At 37.1% G+C, this 17605-nt stretch overlaps 2 protein-coding genes across 4 annotated transcripts; one reads left to right on the forward strand and one right to left on the reverse strand.

Moving 5' to 3' along the window:
* Nucleotides 1–1521: 1521 nt before the first annotated feature.
* Nucleotides 1522–13238, reverse strand: nr1h3 (nuclear receptor subfamily 1, group H, member 3). Of its 3 annotated transcripts, none has more exons than XM_044030225.1 (11): nt 13175–13238; nt 10767–10960; nt 8857–8939; nt 7868–8110; nt 6991–7257; nt 6680–6885; nt 5977–6156; nt 5393–5492; nt 4845–4958; nt 4288–4382; nt 1522–3989 (listed from the first exon to the last, which is right to left on the reverse strand). In XM_044030225.1, the coding sequence occupies exons 3-11, from the start codon at nt 8897–8899 to the stop codon at nt 3843–3845; spliced, it is 1395 nt and encodes a 464-aa protein (XP_043886160.1). In that variant the 5' UTR covers nt 8900–8939; nt 10767–10960; nt 13175–13238; the 3' UTR covers nt 1522–3842. The 3 variants fall into 3 exon arrangements, with proteins under 3 accessions (XP_043886160.1, XP_043886161.1, XP_043886162.1); XM_044030226.1 differs by having other exon boundaries at nt 10762–10960; XM_044030227.1 differs by lacking the exons at nt 10767–10960; nt 13175–13238 and adding an exon at nt 9086–10723.
* A 666-nt stretch (nt 13239–13904) lies between these two features.
* On the forward strand, nt 13905–16922 carry LOC122771985 (ADP-ribosylation factor-like 14 effector protein). Its single transcript, XM_044029590.1, has 5 exons — nt 13905–14159; nt 14735–14930; nt 15215–15343; nt 15479–15519; nt 16025–16922. The coding sequence occupies exons 1-5, from the start codon at nt 14089–14091 to the stop codon at nt 16251–16253; spliced, it is 666 nt and encodes a 221-aa protein (XP_043885525.1). The 5' UTR covers nt 13905–14088; the 3' UTR covers nt 16254–16922.
* The last annotated feature ends 683 nt before the right edge of the window (nt 16923–17605 follow it).

Raw genomic sequence — 17605 nt, forward strand, 5'->3', positions numbered from 1 at the left:
TATACCAAGTATTACGGTAACAGCATGTGAGCAACGATTTCACAATTAAAGTATCGCTCCGTTAATAATTCAGTAGATCGATTATATTATTATTAGTATTATCATACCAATTAACTTTATTTGTACAGCACTTTTCAAAACAATATTACGTAGTGTTTCACAAAATAAACATAAATAGTAAGTATCTAGACAGCAATCAAAATAATTTCCAGCACTACAAGTCAATTTTAATAAAATTGATCAGAACTGAGACGTGGTAAAGTCACACATATAAAAGGCTATTCAAGTTCTATATGTATATCTATATGTATATATATATATATATATATATACATATATACATATATATGTATATATATATATATATATACATATATATATCTTTTGTTCTATATATATATATGTGTATATTGAGGGAAAAGTTCACAGTTGGCATAATCTTTAAATATGAACAAATATATTTTACATTCAAACCATTGACATTGTTCAGACAATGCTGATTAGGCCTAGTAACTCCATACAACTGTTGTGTATAGTACAGCGGTGTTTGGATCTCTTGGCGACATTCCCTCGCTACACACAGGAGGTGATTCAGCAACATTGCACTACATGAACTATTTATTTTTTGTTACTTGAAGATAATCCTTCCCTTTACTTTGAAATCCGGAAGTATTATTTGGTGGGATTTGCGGCAGGTTTAATATGGTACTATGCAATGTAAATACGTGTTTATAACTGTATTACTGATTCAATATTTATTCGGTTAATTTGTTGTTATATTATACGGACACAAATATTTTTCAAATGAATGCAATGCGCTTCCGTAATATTAAAACTGAATTGTATTTGAGAGACTTTATCGCCGTTGTTTCGTTATAACCGTAAATACCCAATGAATTGTGCACTCGAAATACAGGGGCGGGTGTTCCACCACGCATACGCGGATGGCAGCTGACAGTTGCTCCCTGTAGATACGAACGTGAGTCTTTGCATTAGCGGCAGTGGCTCTCTCAGTAATCACTCTGAGCCGTTTGCAGTATGTCACGGTGTTTTGTCGTCTAACAGGGCCGGCTCGCTAACTGATGTAGGCTGTGTATGAAAGGCGGTTTATTAGTTTGCCTTAACTTAAAGACAGTTCAAGTTACTTCATATATGTTTTAGAATAGACATTGAAGTGCCCTAAACAGTTGTTGTTTTTTCTAAATGTGAAACTCGAAAGTCTTAACTTGAAACAAGATCATGACATTTTTGGATATAATCATGATTGTGACTACTCTAAGGTACTGTTTAAGGCACATATTATAACGCATTTTATAAAAACCAAATAAAAACTCATTATTAAAAGCCAAACCAATCATACCGGTTTGACCACATATCTATTTCTTGAGTCCTTTTGAACCACAACATCATGGAAAGTGCTCAATTTGAACATCAAATAAATCTGAGTATATGCAGACAATCCCTGAACATCATCTCTTGTATAGCCTGATCGGCACACAAGTGATTCTAGTTCCAAACAAATTAGCACTACAGCATTGCTTTAATTTATACTGAGCATACAAAACAGAAAGTCTTCAGGAATTACATGTATTAAAATAGGTTTGTATTTCTATATCATCAGTATTTTTTACAGTGTCACCCTTTTGAGGATAGTAATTAAGAGATCAGATGTCAGTATATACAGTATACAATGAACTGATACCTACAGCATTACCAAGAAACAAAGATTTAAGAGCCAACCACTAACATTTCTGCTTTTTTTGATCAACATGCAGCACAAGAACATTCATGTTGCATGAAATCTATCATACAAATCACTTGTATGTTTGAAGCCGATTTCAGTGTCATGAAATTAATAATTTCTGTTCAAGTGTCTAATTCATTTACTTGAAGCTTCTTTTCAATTGGCTGTGCAACAGATGGAAATGAAACTGCAGCATTTTGTCTCGTCTTTAAAAGCACCAGTTGGGGAAAAGGGAGAAAATCTCTCGAGTTGGACGACTGTAAGTACAAGCATTTATATTCATTAAGTCTTCCTATAGAATTTTATTGTATTAAAAGTGTCAGTCTGCAAGTGATCCCCAAGCTGGCAAGGTCAACTGGTTAACTTGCCATTATTTCACTATATCAAAGGAAACATGAAAATCAATTATGGCTGTAGAGCTAACCTCTACCATTATTAGAGTTGTGTTAGTAAGTCCTGTAGCATTCCCTTGATCTGTTAAGACTGGGTTTCAAAAACATGGAAAAACGTGATTTGACCGTTGAATCACCAAGTTCTTTTGGACAAGATTAAATAATAAAATTGCTGTACGTTTCCTTGATGTTGTTTCAAAAACAGGCTGCAATAGCATTAGTGTCCACTTGTCAGCGTTCCTGACACAGGAGTATGAATCGAGACTAAATTTAGCATTATGCAGTAAGTTTACACACTGCAAGGGAAATGTATGAGAATGGCAGAATGAATATGAACATCTAGATCTCGGTTGTTACGTTTGTTAATGTTATTATTAATTAAAATTGTTGTGCTCCGTACTGGAGATTTTAAGTTTGACTTTAGCAAGTATTCCGAAATCAAAACAATTAAAGCGGATTGTAGAAAGTACTCAGACAATAGTAGTTACTTCTCTAATGTATTTTCACTCATAAATTTTTTTGTATCACTAAGGAATGATCAAAAATAAGACTGAAATTCTCTGTATCCTGTTGGAACAGTTTCTTGTGATCACCTTTAAACTACTATACCGTCATGAAATGAATAAAATTGCATCTCACTGGTTTGATTCATGAAGAACTTTGTGAGTATGGATTTTTATTCATCAGGAAAACGAGGGGTCACAGAGATGGTTGACTGACTTTACCTTTTATAAACAGCAGTTCATCCTTACATAAAATTTGAAGACACTTGGGACCAATTATTTCAAGGTACCAGTGCTTTGTGATAAAAAATGTCACAACATTTCTTGTAAATGAGGGCACACTCTGCCAATCACCTGCAATTTTACTTTCTCTTGTGCATCATGTATGTGATTGTGCAATCTACTCATTTCTTTCTTGTGAAAATAAATATACAATTTTACATGAAAGTTTATGGACATCTATAAATTACCAAAAGGGTCCCTTATGCATGTGGAAGAAAACTTAAGTTGTCTTAATTAAATAACCCCCTTATTCAGAGGTCTACTTCACATTACTTTTCCTGAGCAACTACACAAATGGTTTGATTTCGGAACATTCTTAAAAAATAGCTATTTGTTGCCGTATCACAAAGCACAATACAATCCAGATGACCTACCATTTCACACAAACATTAATAAAGTGACTAGCAGATATGACTCTGCTCATGCCCAACTCTGGTTTCATTTCCACCAATTGCACAACTGCAAATCCCCATTTTAACTAAATGTACAGCTGTGACACAGCCAGAGCTGCAAACATCTTCTCAACGTTCTCATCATTTTTATAGGATAAGTACAGAACTGCACTACAGAATGACATTACTTTCAACAAATATTAAAATCAGAGATAAACAACTTCAAGAGCCTGATGCTGGTATTTAATATTGCCACAATCATATCAGCATCTACTCCAAAGGAAGAATAACCAAAGTCCCTTCTCAGTGTTCACGTTTTTTCTGATGAAGTCTTAAGTTAGCAGTCTGTCTGACAGCAAAGGGCAATGATGCTCTCCTCCCACAAGAAAATAGAATCTCAAGGCTTAAACCAGTCTCTGTTTGACCAGATGGGCAGAAGTCTGCCCCTTGGATACCATGTCTGTGTCAGATTAAAAAAAGAAGAAATGGGGGAAAAACAACAACAAGGAGTGCGACATCAGGTTTGCAGTCACTCATTGACGTCCCAGATTTCAGAGAGCAGTGGGGGAAGCTTCTTGTCCTGGAGGCGAAGGGCAAAAACCTGCTCCGAGTGGACGCTACTTAGTGTACGGAGACTCACTAGTTTCATCAGCATACGTGGGAACATCAAATGATCCTGTGGAAGAATGTGGAAAAATGTAAAAAGACATTTTCTTATGCTCACATCTGAGTTCATCCGTTTGTTTAGACGTGTTAAAATGCAGCAACAAATGCTTCCGATGGCTGCTCTGGAAGTACAACACTCTCTTTATGTCCTTTCTCATTTAACACATGGCTGCTCTTGTGACATCTGAACAAAGAAACATCTAACCTCAGCCCTGACCCAATGTGCTTGTCATTATGACAGTTACCAGGTTATGCTGACATACTGCCGGTCACAAGACAACAGGTTACAGAAACCACTCTGCACTTACATGCGGTCTCTTTATCATGATGTAAGAGCGCAGTGCGTCCACATATGGTTGCTGCAGCCTCTCCACCAGATCATGATCCTGCACATTTGGCCGATCTGCATAAATTTCACAGAACAAAAGAAAGAGATACTAGTTATAGCGTGAACATAGGACTCCGTAATATTTTCTATGGACCAAAAAACTAATTGATTAATTAAGAAAATAAATGACTGATTGAAAGATTATAAAAACAATTCAATATTCTAAAATCCTGTAACTACATAAATCACTATTTCCTTCAATATCAACACTACAAAAGGTTCAATATGTACAGATATTGACATTAAGATACATTTACATGTAGTATATAATATATAACATAATATGTGATGTAATTATTAATATAAATGCATACATGTCAAAAATGGTCAATATCAAAAAAAGCTGCTGAAATTATATGGCGCTGTTGACCATATTGTCCAGCCCTAGTGTAGCATTTATTAGCTTTGTATCAATTTTTCTATTTGAGCCACAACACTAAAGATTTTCTGCAGATTAGACAGTCCATGAATTCTGACCTGCAGAGAAGATGTTGATAGCAATAAGCAGAGCATATTCGGCCTCGTCCAACTGTAGGTCATTCATTCCTTTTGAAAACTCAAAGATGGGGTTAATGAACTCAAACTGAAGCCCTGAGAGAGAAAGAGAGAGTAAAAGAAAAACATTAATACAGGAGGAAATGTAGTTGTGGCATGAATATACCTAAAAATGTTTTAGTTTATCAAATACATATCAAATGTTCATTTGTTATCACATCAAGATACAGCAGTCTAATTTACACAGGTTGTGTTTAAAGGTAGCTTTTAAAGTTCCAGTTTTTCCAACAGTATTTGTGTTGTCATGGGTGATTAAAGATAATTATCAGTATTATGTATGAATTGCTGTATTAGAAGAAATTGTATTTTCACCTTTTAGCACCTGCCAAGAGACTAGACTTAAATCAGCCACGTCTGACAGCTCTGGCATATTTACATGTGTATTGTATTGTTTGTTCATTAATATGCTCTGTCCCTTTTAAATAAACATGAAATAAACAAAATTAAAACAAATAAATGAGCACATGCACCTGCTTTGGCAAAATCCTCCTTATTGTAGCTGAAATCCTTCAGGAATGTAATGCTATCAATCGCAGGGTTGTACCGCCGAGATGTCTCAAGCAGCATGATCTGACAGAGACACACATAAGTGAATGGATTATGAATACATGCGTACAGAATAATAGACAAAGACAAACTGGCATATAGGTACTGTATATGCAAAGACGTCAAAACATGAAGCAGGTAGCAACAGTTTTGACCGCAATGCTAAGGAGTAAAAATGTCTATTAGACTTTTGAATTTAAATGAAATTACAAAGAATCGACACACATATTGTGTAAATATATTCTTCCAATATCATGAAAAGGAAATACAAAAGATAAGTTGATGCTACTCTAACTGGAATACAAATAATTCAGCAAATGGAATATATTTTACAATTTTCTGTTACATGTGCAAAGAAAACAATGTTAAGGTCACGTTAAGGTTGTGTACAAAGTCACTCTAAGCTGTACAACTTTACTTATCACTTGTATGAAACTGGGCCAACAATGGGTGTGTGTTTCAGAGATGAACAAGTTGGATTGGAGCATCTCCATAAATCACAACAAACCTCAATAGTCGACGTCTTGAGTAGAGCAATCTGATCCTCCCTTGTGAGCTCCAGGAAACCGGGAAGCTGCTTAGCAAAATCCACAATCTCCTGGACTGACATGATTGCTAACTCAGTGAAGTGAGCGAATCGCTGTTGACGCACTTCTCGGTTCTGCAAGTCCTGACTTTGTGGCCAAGGCTGTAAGATGCATACACAAAACAGCACATCAAGCACATTAATGAATACGTAAACAAGTCATACCAGGGAAAGTATGACTTCTAAAACTGCAAAAGCAGCAACCACTGTATATTTTAGATTAAATCCAAATTCAATTCAAAGGGGTTTTCAGCAAAACAGATGTCCTGACTCTGTGTGCCCACCCACATCGACAGTTGCACAGAAACTAAACTAGACTTCTATAGCAGCTTTGTTTTTTTTTGTAAAACTGCCATATTATGGCTGCATGCCAACAACCCAAATGCATCCTCGCTTATGTATTCCTTAAGTAAAGCTAATTTTCAGTAATATTATATTGCCACTACAAACTGCACACCAGTTTGACGGTATTCTTGAGTATGCTCATAGTAGTCTATGAAGTCTGCTGAATTCAGTGATACACATGTAGTAGAGTAAACAAAAACATTGGTCAATATTTGGTTAACATTGCGGGACAGCTTGAACAACCAAACAAACAAATCTATTCTGTGAGACGTTCACTTACAGTAACTTTTGGTCGGTCAAGGAAAGACCTCTTGTTGCATTGCTTCTGCATGGCCACAAGCTTCTCTATCATCTCCTGTTGCTGAGGATCGAGTGAGGCCATATTCTGTGGAGGTGTGGGGGTGACGACTGTGGACGTGCGGGCTGTCTCCTCCTCATGCTGCTTCTTCATCTTCTTTACTCTGATTTGTTCCTCAGAGAGGACACCTGTAGGTCAAAGAAGATGTACATCTAGATTGAAGCTCCATTCTCATGATCTCTACATGCAGTGAAATCTGAATTTTCTGCATCGGGTTAGGGTTGGTAACTCACACTGCTCCAACATGCCGGCCTCGCGACACTTGCGTAGGCGGCACTGCTGGCACTTGCGACGCATATACATGTCCATTTCACAGCGCCCATTGTTCTTGCAGGAGTACTGAGCACTTTTGATGACGCTGCGTCGAAAGAAGCCCTTGCAGCCTTCACAGCTCAACACGTTGTAATGAAAACCAGAGGCCTTGTCACCACATACACTGCACACCTCATTGCCCAGCATCTTGGGTGCAGGACCCTTCTTTCGCTTTACTGGCTGTCCATCTATACACACAGAAAATGAAGTAATAAAGTTAAGGCATAATTTGAGGCAGCAACATTATTCAGCCTGCACTTCTACAGTATATTACTCAAATCTAGAAATGCAACAGGTATACTGATTCTTCTCTGCACAAATATATGATGGTGTTAGCACATGGACTAATGGGTAGCACTGCATTTGTTTGTAGATATAAATGTTACTGTAAAGAATATCTGAAAATACCATTCTGCAGTCTGGAACAGTGTTGTTGTAGTGCAATCACCATTTCACCTAATCCTTATCAAATCTAGACTAAATATTGTTATACTATTTAAGTATTGTGGTCTAATTTTCACCATTCCTGCTCTCATTGAATCAGAAGAGTGATGTGCTGTTTTCAATGATGATTAATTGCAACAACTAAAAGGTAACAGAGGACTAGTTTTTCATATTCGTAATGAGACATTCCTAAACGTGTGCTATGTAAGTCACTTATTATGTGCTTGGTTTAATTCAGTTTCATAAGAAGAAAACTACCATTCAGTCTTTAATAAAAAAAAAAAAGATACAACTCAGCACTTGAAAGTCAATATTGTGTAACAAAGCTATTTAAAACAAGTACTTGACTCTCACCTATGCTGGCGGATGTGTCACCTGCAGCAGGATCCAGCTTGATGTCACTCGGCTCTACCGGCAGAGGGCTGCTCATTTCAGTCAGTGGAGGCCCGTTGTGAGGAGGGACGTGGAAGTCATTGGGGTGGGGGAGGTCAGCCAGCGACAGCACACCATCAGGCTTCACTGTGGAGCTCCCACTGCTCTCCTCAACCATGCAGTCCAGCTGCAGCTCAGAGGTCCCTTCAAACACCTTAGTCTCATCTGATAGATGAGAGACAAACGTCACACTACAAGTCTGTATCAGTTTTGGCCATTGTCCAAAACCAACTCCTGACGTATGTTAGTCAAAAGATTGCACACAACAGATATGTGCATACAAGTTATGGAATAAATACTATTTAGTGTTTCTCCTACATTTGCCAATGCTGCTGGATTATGAGCATCCCGCTAAGATTTCACACAATCATTAATCACAATGGCTTCACTGCTTCTGTGTTTTGGGGTGGAGTGGAACTTTTGTTCAGTTTGGTGTGTGTGTCTATCTGTCCTGTATCTCCTCTGCCTGGCTCAGACTTGATTTAAAAGTACATGAAAATGTAAACTTAAAAAGACTCAATACATTCTGTAGCACTGCACTTATAACATAGTTACACTTAAAGCAAAGCTACACTACGTAACAAAAATTAATTTCTATTCATAATATTAAAAATTAAATTACATAAACAAAATATACAATTATCCACACATCATGTCCTTTAAGTTTTAATTTAGTGCCTTTTATTTTCCCTGTGAATTTATAATTCCACTTGATCTCAGAATTTAATGTTTATTTATTAAACAAGAAACAAATTCATTAAAAACATTATAAAAGACAAAATAACAGATAAAACAATGCAAGGAACAGAATCTACCCACTCACTAAAATATACAGTAAATAGCACGTTGAGACTGAGTCACATTTAGAGAATTAGACTTTGGGACTAATACGTAAAAGAGGCTCTTCTTACCATGACCAACATCTGGGATATCAGTCACAGACAGCGTGGACATCTTCTGCACAGCAGCTTGTCATTACGAAATCAACCTGTACCTGTGAAAAATAATAAAAAAAAAACATAACAAGTCAAATTAAGCCTACCACACTTCTTCAATCAACAGTAAAGACATTGCAACCAGTGATCCAAATGTGAGTGTAGGTAAATAACAGCAAATTCAGAGCAGTTACTATTTTCTTACACGGCAGATTGCAGTTCTTTTTTAACTTAAAGTCGAGGAATTACCACAGAACTTGCCTTCTGTGGGTGCAGAAAAACCAACCGACCATAAAAGCAGAACTGAAAGATTGTCATGTGCATTTCAGGGAAATGATTCAGCAGACACCCAATACACGAATATTGGCTATTCTTGGCATTCCTAAAAGACAGGGAATCTGTTTATGTAGTGTAGACATTTGTGTAATGTCTTGAGCAAATTAGCCTCTAGTGATTTAAACTACAATTGTACTCATGTGATCTTTTATTAAATGTAAAGTCTGTATTGTGGGGTTAGTTTCTCTATATTTAATATGTACTATTGTGGGACTGATACATATTCTGACTATCAAGTGTGCATCTTCTTTAAAATCAGCTCAATACCATTTGTCTGAATGTCTTTCTCGCTGACTTTTAAGTGGTCTAATGCAACCAGATATTTAAAGGATCAACGACGTGATATTTAATTTACACAGTAAAGCAAAGTTTTTAAAATATTACAAAGACTGTAAGTACAATGAACAAAAACCTTTCAAAGGAATACATCTGTTGCAGAAATAAGGTCATATAGTAAAGAATAACTAAAACCCTTCTGTCATCTCACATCATATTGTCCAAAATTATTTTGTTGTCACAGAACCCAGAGAAAGGTTTTATTTGTGACATCTAATTTTATTGCACCTCCAAACCTGAACAAAGCATACTTTCTATTAATTTGTTGTTAATTGGTAACACAAAACAGGAAAGCACGCCGTGAATATCATCAGCATTTAAAAAGAATAAATGAGCTTTAAAATAGTTTTATCTGAATAGCTGTAATGTGAACAATGATCCACAGCTATGCAATAGAAATACAATTCAATTTTCAAATTGAATACCTTGTTTATCTTGCAAGGTAGAGGAGTGTCTTGAAACTGACCAGTCTAGGCAGAGGTTTGTGTTCTGAGTGCTTTCACTAATGTATGTTTGTTTTTGAAAGCCAAAAAGAGGGCTGGAAAGATTATGAATCTGTTAATTCATAACATGAAAATGTTAATAATCATTTACTGAATTAATTGTTAATAATTTTGATAATTGATCTGTGTGAGTGGTTCCCTGATTTCCACTTCTTTAACGTGAATTTGTTCTAATTATTTGTCCCCTATGACTAATATTGTACTTTTTAAGTACAAAAATACAGGTCATAATTCAGCTAACACTATAATACGGTGATCTATTTCTTTTGTTTTTTATAAGCAACAAAGACAGTTAAAGACTCAACATATGCCTGTTTTAAATGAGATACATAGATTACTTTAATCAGTGTTTAAAAAGAAATCAACAGTAACAATAATAATAACAATAATAATAATAGTTAAGACCATGTTCACTTGCATGGCTATGTGCTGTATTTAGCCGCATAGCAAAGCATGCCTATGACTTATAATGTTTGTGTCTTTAAAATATCTATGTCAGCTTTAAACTGTAAAAGAGTTCAAATTCAAAAAGGATTTTCTATAAAAGCCTATATCTTGCAAATAAAACAAATTCAAAAACAGTATTTCTCTAATAACATCAGTGAATCCTTAAATAAAACTACAAGGATCACATTGTGATTTAAAGCTCCATTTAGCTAAAATGAATCTGCCTCAGTGACTTTGACAAGCACAGTGTTGGACTGACCTTACCTCTGAAGTGGATGTCTTATTTATCGCCCATCCATCTTGGCATGTGAATCCACAACCTCTGTCAATGTACCCGTGCTGACAGATCACTTGATTACCTGTAGAGCCTTGATGCCAAAACCACTGTGACTGACTAGGTGGAAGTTTAATGACTTGATATCATGAAGAGAGCGAGACAAGTTGATTTCTACAATGCCCTATGGGAGACAGGAGGAAAAAAAACACGAGGGGGGTGGGGGGAGGAAAGAGGAAACATAAAAGGTTACTATTGGTCATTTGCCTAGCTTCTTACTCCCCACAGGGCTGCAGTGCTCTAGCCTTTCACTGTGAGAATTAAAGCAGCCGATCCTACTAAAAACAGCCTCAAACCAGACAGACCCACATGGACAACCCCTTATTTTCTCATTCAACTAAAAAGGCAGACTTTAACCTTATATTCACATTATGAGGAACTACAAATCAATGTTGAATGTCATGTCAGAACTGAAGAACACAATGTGCAATCTACATTTGGATCTGAAGCTATACTACAGTCTGTTTTATAGACAACTTATATCTACTAACCACTTATATATGCATGTATAATTTTGTAAAGAGAATGCACATTCTTTGGTTACTTAACATTTCTACTCTTCCTATGACATTATATCATCCCTACCCTGAACTCTCTACTCAAGTCCAATGTCCCTTACGTCTTATCAGTCAGTTACCTTTGTCCATGTGCATGTTGTCATAGATGACTGGAAATGAAGCACCAATAAAAAGTAATTAAACCCAGAATAAAAAAAAACCTTTTTGAAAACCTAATGGTATAACTAACTACAGGAAAAAAGTAAGATAATTTTCTAGCCCCCATTAACATAAATCCAAACCACTTAAAGCGGTCCTATAGCTTATAAGTACTCACAAGCCAATGTAAACTTTATCATTTAGCCAAAAAGACATGGCGAGTTTGTATCAAACACATCATCAACTCAAACATCCCATTTTGATTATTTAAAAAGGACATGAGATGGAAAATAAAGAAAGAAAGAAAGAAAGAAAGAAAGAAAGAAAGAAAGAAAGAAAGAAAGAAAGAAAGAAAGGATATGACAGACTGGTTTCTAACTCCAGATGATGCCTGTATCGCAATATCATTGATGCAAGGATTTGGTTTCCGATTTAATGAGAAAAATATATTCTAAAAAAGGCCGAAAAGGAAATGCAGCAATGTGACTATCAGTCTGAGACCATGGGTTGGGTGATTTCAGAACTTTTATGCTTACTGAGTAAACCTGTCAGCATTACTGTTGGTGGGAAATTTCACTTTCTCAGACTCTCAGGGTACAGATGGATGAAACCCTCCATGCTGAAGCAAACAGGGACAAACACACTCAGCAACAAGTTGGCGGAAAGCAAGGAGTCAGTGCTTACTGCCTTTAAAATTAAATGTTCCCATAGATAATCGTGACACTAGTGGAAGAAGAAGTAGTAGTACATGCAGTACTTCTGCAGACCCACCCAGTGTTTTCACTTCTCCTGTCTGGGGACCTCTGCTCAGAGGGGTGTAGTCATGCAAGGTTAATAAAATATGATAGGGATAAAGGTTATCCAACAACTGACAACAGTCTGTGCGCATCAATACAGAGGACTAATTGGGCACAAATACAAGAAAACACAAGAAAACACCTGTGGGGTTGGACCTGGTAATTAAAAACAATAACTACAAAAGTAGGGACCAAGACAAAGATGCAACGACACTCTATCATACTTGTGAGTTGGCTAGCTGATTAGTTGTCAACTAATAAACAGTGTAATTACGCAACTGTGGTAACTTTGTTGGCACTCAAGAAGAGCAAATGGTGACTATAAACCCTCGTGACAACTGCAGATAGTGACAGCATTGAAGCTGTCACTATCTTATGATGGTTAAATATCGTGGTTGTTCTGGCCACAGACTCGTTACTTATTTTAGCCAAGTTAGTTTGTTAACAAGTGCTGCAAGTTAGCAGGTGGACTAACACACTGCTAGCAACAACTTCGTCGTCAAAGACAGATATTGTTTACCCCGCGTTAACAATATTTGATTGTGCCAGTCACTGCTGGTGAGGATCATTAGAACAAGGTGTCTGAGAGAGGTCAAGTAAGATTAGATTCATGACAGACTCGAAACAAGGCCGGAATTGTTAACGTTAGCTTAACGCAGCCGCACTCGAAAGGAACTCCCTTTTATCAAGTTCGGATTCGCTAGTTTAGCTAAAATACTACACTTATTAATGGAGCAGGCAAAAATGGTTGACTTGCCGGTGACTTCAAGAGTTTCAAAGTTATTCTTAGCGGGGTCAAGATACTCCGTCCGATCTTGGTACGTTGTTGACAGCAGCTTTGACAACCGAGGCTAGCGCGTTAGCTCGCTAAGCTAGTCAGCTTACTCCAGTGTCATGTGATCCGGCGGCTCAGGCGGCGACAGCAGCAGGAAGCGGGTGTGTGGGTGATGGTGGTATTCATGGTGAGGGGTGGACATTTCTACTTCTTCTTTGGTTAATTTTATCGGCGCTTGACAACCATATTTAAATGTGCACTGCCGCCATCTTCTGGAAATACTTAATGATTTAAAAAAAAAAAAAGACAATACTCTTAACTAAATGAAGATATAAACATGAAAAACAGCACTGATTGTATATGTATGTAATAGTGAGCTTTTCTTTTTTGAGCCATGAACACCTTTCTCTTTTTTTGCTATTCTGGGGCTGTGTGGTCATTTATGTTTTCATTTGTTTCATGTAAAATAAGAACACTGCTTTGTCCATTTCCTTTTTTAAAAACTAACATCCAATTTCTTTCAGTTAATATTGATCCCACTTAAAAGTCCAGAATAATTTACATCAATACATTTGTATATTAAGTGCATTTTTTCCCTGCATCAGTATTACAGAGTACACAAATATAATTTACATATGTGTTTAAGAAAGTGTTTTGTTAGGAAAGTTTATTATACAATTTTAAAATTCACTTTACATTTATTATAAAGCAAATATTTGTTAAAATGTAACTCCAGATAATATTCATATTAAAGTTCTCAAAGTCATTATTCCAATATTGTTTACTCCAAGAATGTGAACATAGTCAAAGAAAAAAATCTGCCTGTGTGAGCAATTGTGATTTTACAATCTGAGCTGCCGCTAGAGGGCAGTTGGGTCTAAGGGCAAACGGAAGTGGAAGTAGATGTACACTTGATTTCCAACGAAGAAGAATAACAAGAAATTAAAACACTCACGTTTGCTCCCTTTCCTGCGCATTTACAGCGTTTTTCTGGATTACTGCACATTAACATAAGAAGGATAAAATGCCGGTAATTTGTGCAGCAGCCGGGTGCAACAACAAGTTTGTCAAAGGGTCGGAAATAAGATTTTACAGGTAAGTGTTTACCGATGGAGCAGATGCACCATAGTTTAACTGTAACCTTTGTATTATAAAACACACTGGATAGAAACAGATACGAGCAAATGTCAAAGCATTCATTTTAACATGAATTCAAAGTCTTTTTTTGGACTTCAGTTATCACGTCCTGACTACTAATTCACAGCTAACGCTAGCTTTAAGTCTCGTGGCTACTACAGTCGTAGAATACACTAAACATCTTATCATAATTTCGTGTGGCATCTTTACTGGTGTTGTGATATGTTTTGTGCCGAATCACGTTGTTGACTTTGAAAATCGCCATGCTACTGTACAAACTATCCTGCCAACTTTGGGTGAAAATAAGTTTAACAACTCTTTTTATAATGCAATGTATATACCTTTCGAGTTTGTTTTTAATGCTTATTAAAGTTGGCTTCATTGTATCTGCATAGTTACAGAGTTCTTTCACAAACGTAGTAGAAATAATCAAATCTCCCTCATTTATATAACACTTGAATAACGTCAGTAATTTAAAAACGTCAATTAAAAGATGAATGAAAATAATAATAAATAATTCTCCTGTGTGCCAGGTTTCCACTCAGCAAGCCTCAACTTGCAAGCAAATGGGTGCACAGCCTGGGGATGAAAAACTTCATCCCCACATCCAACACCTGCCTGTGCTCAGAGCATTTCAGGACTGACTGCTTCAGAGACTACAATGGTAAACAGTTTCTGAGGGAGGATGCTGTGCCCACCCAATTCAACCATGGACAAGATTCATCAAAGGTGTAGGCTCACAACATTATTGAGATGTTTCCTCTACAGAGTTGTATTTGCATCTTATTTCATGAGGATGGTCCTTAACTTTTGAGAACTGTTCACTTAAAATCTTCACTTTGTTCTTAAATATCTCCTGCTCTGATACAGATTTCATCTTCTTTTGTTCAAAACGCTCTCAGAATGAAAGACCACACTCTTGAATAATGATGGAAAGAAGTCTCTCTAACAGCAGTTTGTTTTCAAAACAAGCTGGTCTGTGAGAATAGATTATGACTGTGATTATTCTGCAGATTGAACTTCGTAAAAGAGTGGTGGTACCAAAGGAGCCAAACACCGTAAATCAAGTGGGATCACAAGCGGACAGAGACAGAGCGAGAGAAGCTGCCAATATCCGCAGGGAGAAAAGAGGAGGAATGAGGGTGAGTTTTCTGAAACGACTTGTCTCTACTGTGGGTAAAACATATGTCACCTCTCCGTCCTTATGAAGCTAACCACAATCCATTGTGGGATTAATTGACTTCAGTTTAAAAATACTCATATTTATTATGCCTCAGGGTGGACGAGGTGGTCGTGGAGGAAAACAACTGTCTGACAGGTGAGACAATTTGAGGCTGTTTCTTTCAGTCTAACAGCAAAATTTAGTGTTTGGTTTTCAGCTCTGCATGCATAGCTTATTTTAAATTAACGTTTTATCATTTATATTGGTATATTTTTCATGTCTGATTTTATTACTGTATCCATTCATTTTGTTTCATTTGCAAAGGTTGTTTTTAAATATGCTATAGAAATAAACTTTGACAGTTCAAAAATGTAATCTTTTCTCTTTTCTGCACTGTTGGCCATAGTGGCCTGAAGGGAGTCTAAATGTTTGATTGCCGGTTTTGGGAACTTGCAGACAATGTTTCCGTTTAAGGTCAAACCTCTTAAATCCCAAACTACATTTGATTGCTGTTTAATTTCAAAGTGTAGGACAAAAAGCCTTAACCCTTCACCGAGTTCTTCTTAATTGTAATTGTGGATGGAGATTTACACAGAGAAATCAGAAGGAACAAATCACACATTAAGATAATTTTCTTTTCTTTTTTTTCTGGATCCTACAGGCTGAGCAATGCAGCCAAAAGCAGAGTGTACGACAGCAAGGGTCGACTGCTCTCTAACAACGCTGACATGTGTGACTGTCTGGACGTAGACTGTATGGGCTGCTTTTATCCCTGTCCCGAATGCGGCTCACGCAAGTGTGGGGTAGAGTGCCGCTGTGACCGGAAGTGGCTTTACGAGCAGGTGGAAGTTGAAGGTGGAGAGATCATACGGAACAAGTATGCAGTTTAGTTTGCAGTGACTCTTAGGTTTCAAATGCTTGATGATAATGGAACCAGCGGGGGTTCTGGGAAGTTTCTAAATGCTCCAAGTCAGACTGGTTTAAACATTCAAGACTGTGATGCTGTTTAAAGCAGAAGCTTTTTGATAACAAGGAGCAGACAGCAGTTGTTTTGATAAGCTGTGGAATGTATTTCAATCCACAGTCACCTTCATTTTTCACCAAGATCTTGTATTAATGATGGGAGACACAGACCACTGTGTAAACACCTCTAGAGCATATTGCAAAGTTGCTCGCAAAGTTTCAGTTGTTGCCTCTGTGGTGGTCAGTCAATGTGTGAAAAAGATGACTCATGTTTCCTGAACTATTCTTTCACAATTTGAGTCTGATAAATCCTGGCATTCTCGTCTTGGAATATGCTTGGAAAACCTGGTCATTCGGTATATTTAGGTTGTCAGTTGAACTCAAATCTTTAGAGGCATAATGTTGCTGAACCTAGGCATGACCAACTGAAGCCACCCCAGATCATAACACTGCCTGTACAGGCTTGTATGGTGGGCCAAGTATTGGTCCATGGGTGTGCATGAGCTGAGTGTACATTTCCTTATTCCTGTTTTCTCTGTTTTGTTGTAAAAACATTTTGGTGTGTCACCATGTGTTAATAAACTCTTTTATAGACATCTGTACTGTTGAATTGCTTTAACATCTGCAGAGAAGGGAATAATCAACATTTTTAAATCCATCTGTCTGCACTGAAATCCCAATTTCCACTTTGTTGTGAGCTGCTGGTTTGTATGTAGGAAAACATTTGCAGTCACACATGTTGATGCACTGTGAATATTCTTTAACAAATCTGTATGTAAAAGGTTGAGGGTGGACTGACGCAAATTTGGAGTCAGAATTGAAATGTGCAGTAAGTAAAACGATGGACTTCACACTTTGCACTAGATTACAGTAAAACTGTCAAGCACAAGTCATTTATCACAGCAGCTGGAATTTACCTCCAAACTCAAATTTCATTTATTATTTTGCGGAGATTCATGTTGTGCCACATATATATTAAAAAAAACGACCAGAGCTTGATACAAAGCCAATCCACTATGTGACTGCTGTCATTTCCTCCCTCCAGCAGAGGAGGTAGAGAGACAGACTCATTTGTAAACTTGATAAAATGCCCATCTATATATTGGCAGCCATTAGAGAGGAGAGAGCACAAACCTCCAGGGAGCTACGGGGTAAAAACAAGCAGCTCTTCAAGAACAGTAGTGAAATTTGTCAGCAGATGCCCGGCCTTCAGAGTTCCCACTGAACTGGTGACGTGACGGAGGAGTCAACATGAATGTTTCAGAGTTTAAGGCTCAAA

Source organism: Solea senegalensis, linkage group LG7 (genome assembly GCF_019176455.1).
Source record: "Solea senegalensis isolate Sse05_10M linkage group LG7, IFAPA_SoseM_1, whole genome shotgun sequence".
NCBI lineage: Eukaryota > Metazoa > Chordata > Actinopteri > Pleuronectiformes > Soleidae > Solea > Solea senegalensis.

Coding starts and splice junctions, on each gene's coding strand:
- nr1h3 (XM_044030225.1), bottom strand. CDS start 8,899: ATGTCCACGCTGTCTGTGACTGATATCCCAGATGTTGGTCATG. Junction 6,886..6,990: donor GGCCGGCATGTTGGAGCAGT/GTGAGTTACCAA, acceptor TTTGACCTACAG/GTGTCCTCTCTGAGGAACAA. Junction 4,959..5,392: donor GGAGGATTTTGCCAAAGCAG/GTGCATGTGCTC, acceptor TTTCTCTCTCAG/GGCTTCAGTTTGAGTTCATT.
- LOC122771985 (XM_044029590.1), top strand. CDS start 14,089: ATGCCGGTAATTTGTGCAGCAGCCGGGTGCAACAACAAGTTTGTCAAA. Junction 14,931..15,214: donor ATGGACAAGATTCATCAAAG/GTGTAGGCTCAC, acceptor ATTATTCTGCAG/ATTGAACTTCGTAAAAGAGT. Junction 15,520..16,024: donor GGAAAACAACTGTCTGACAG/GTGAGACAATTT, acceptor TGGATCCTACAG/GCTGAGCAATGCAGCCAAAA.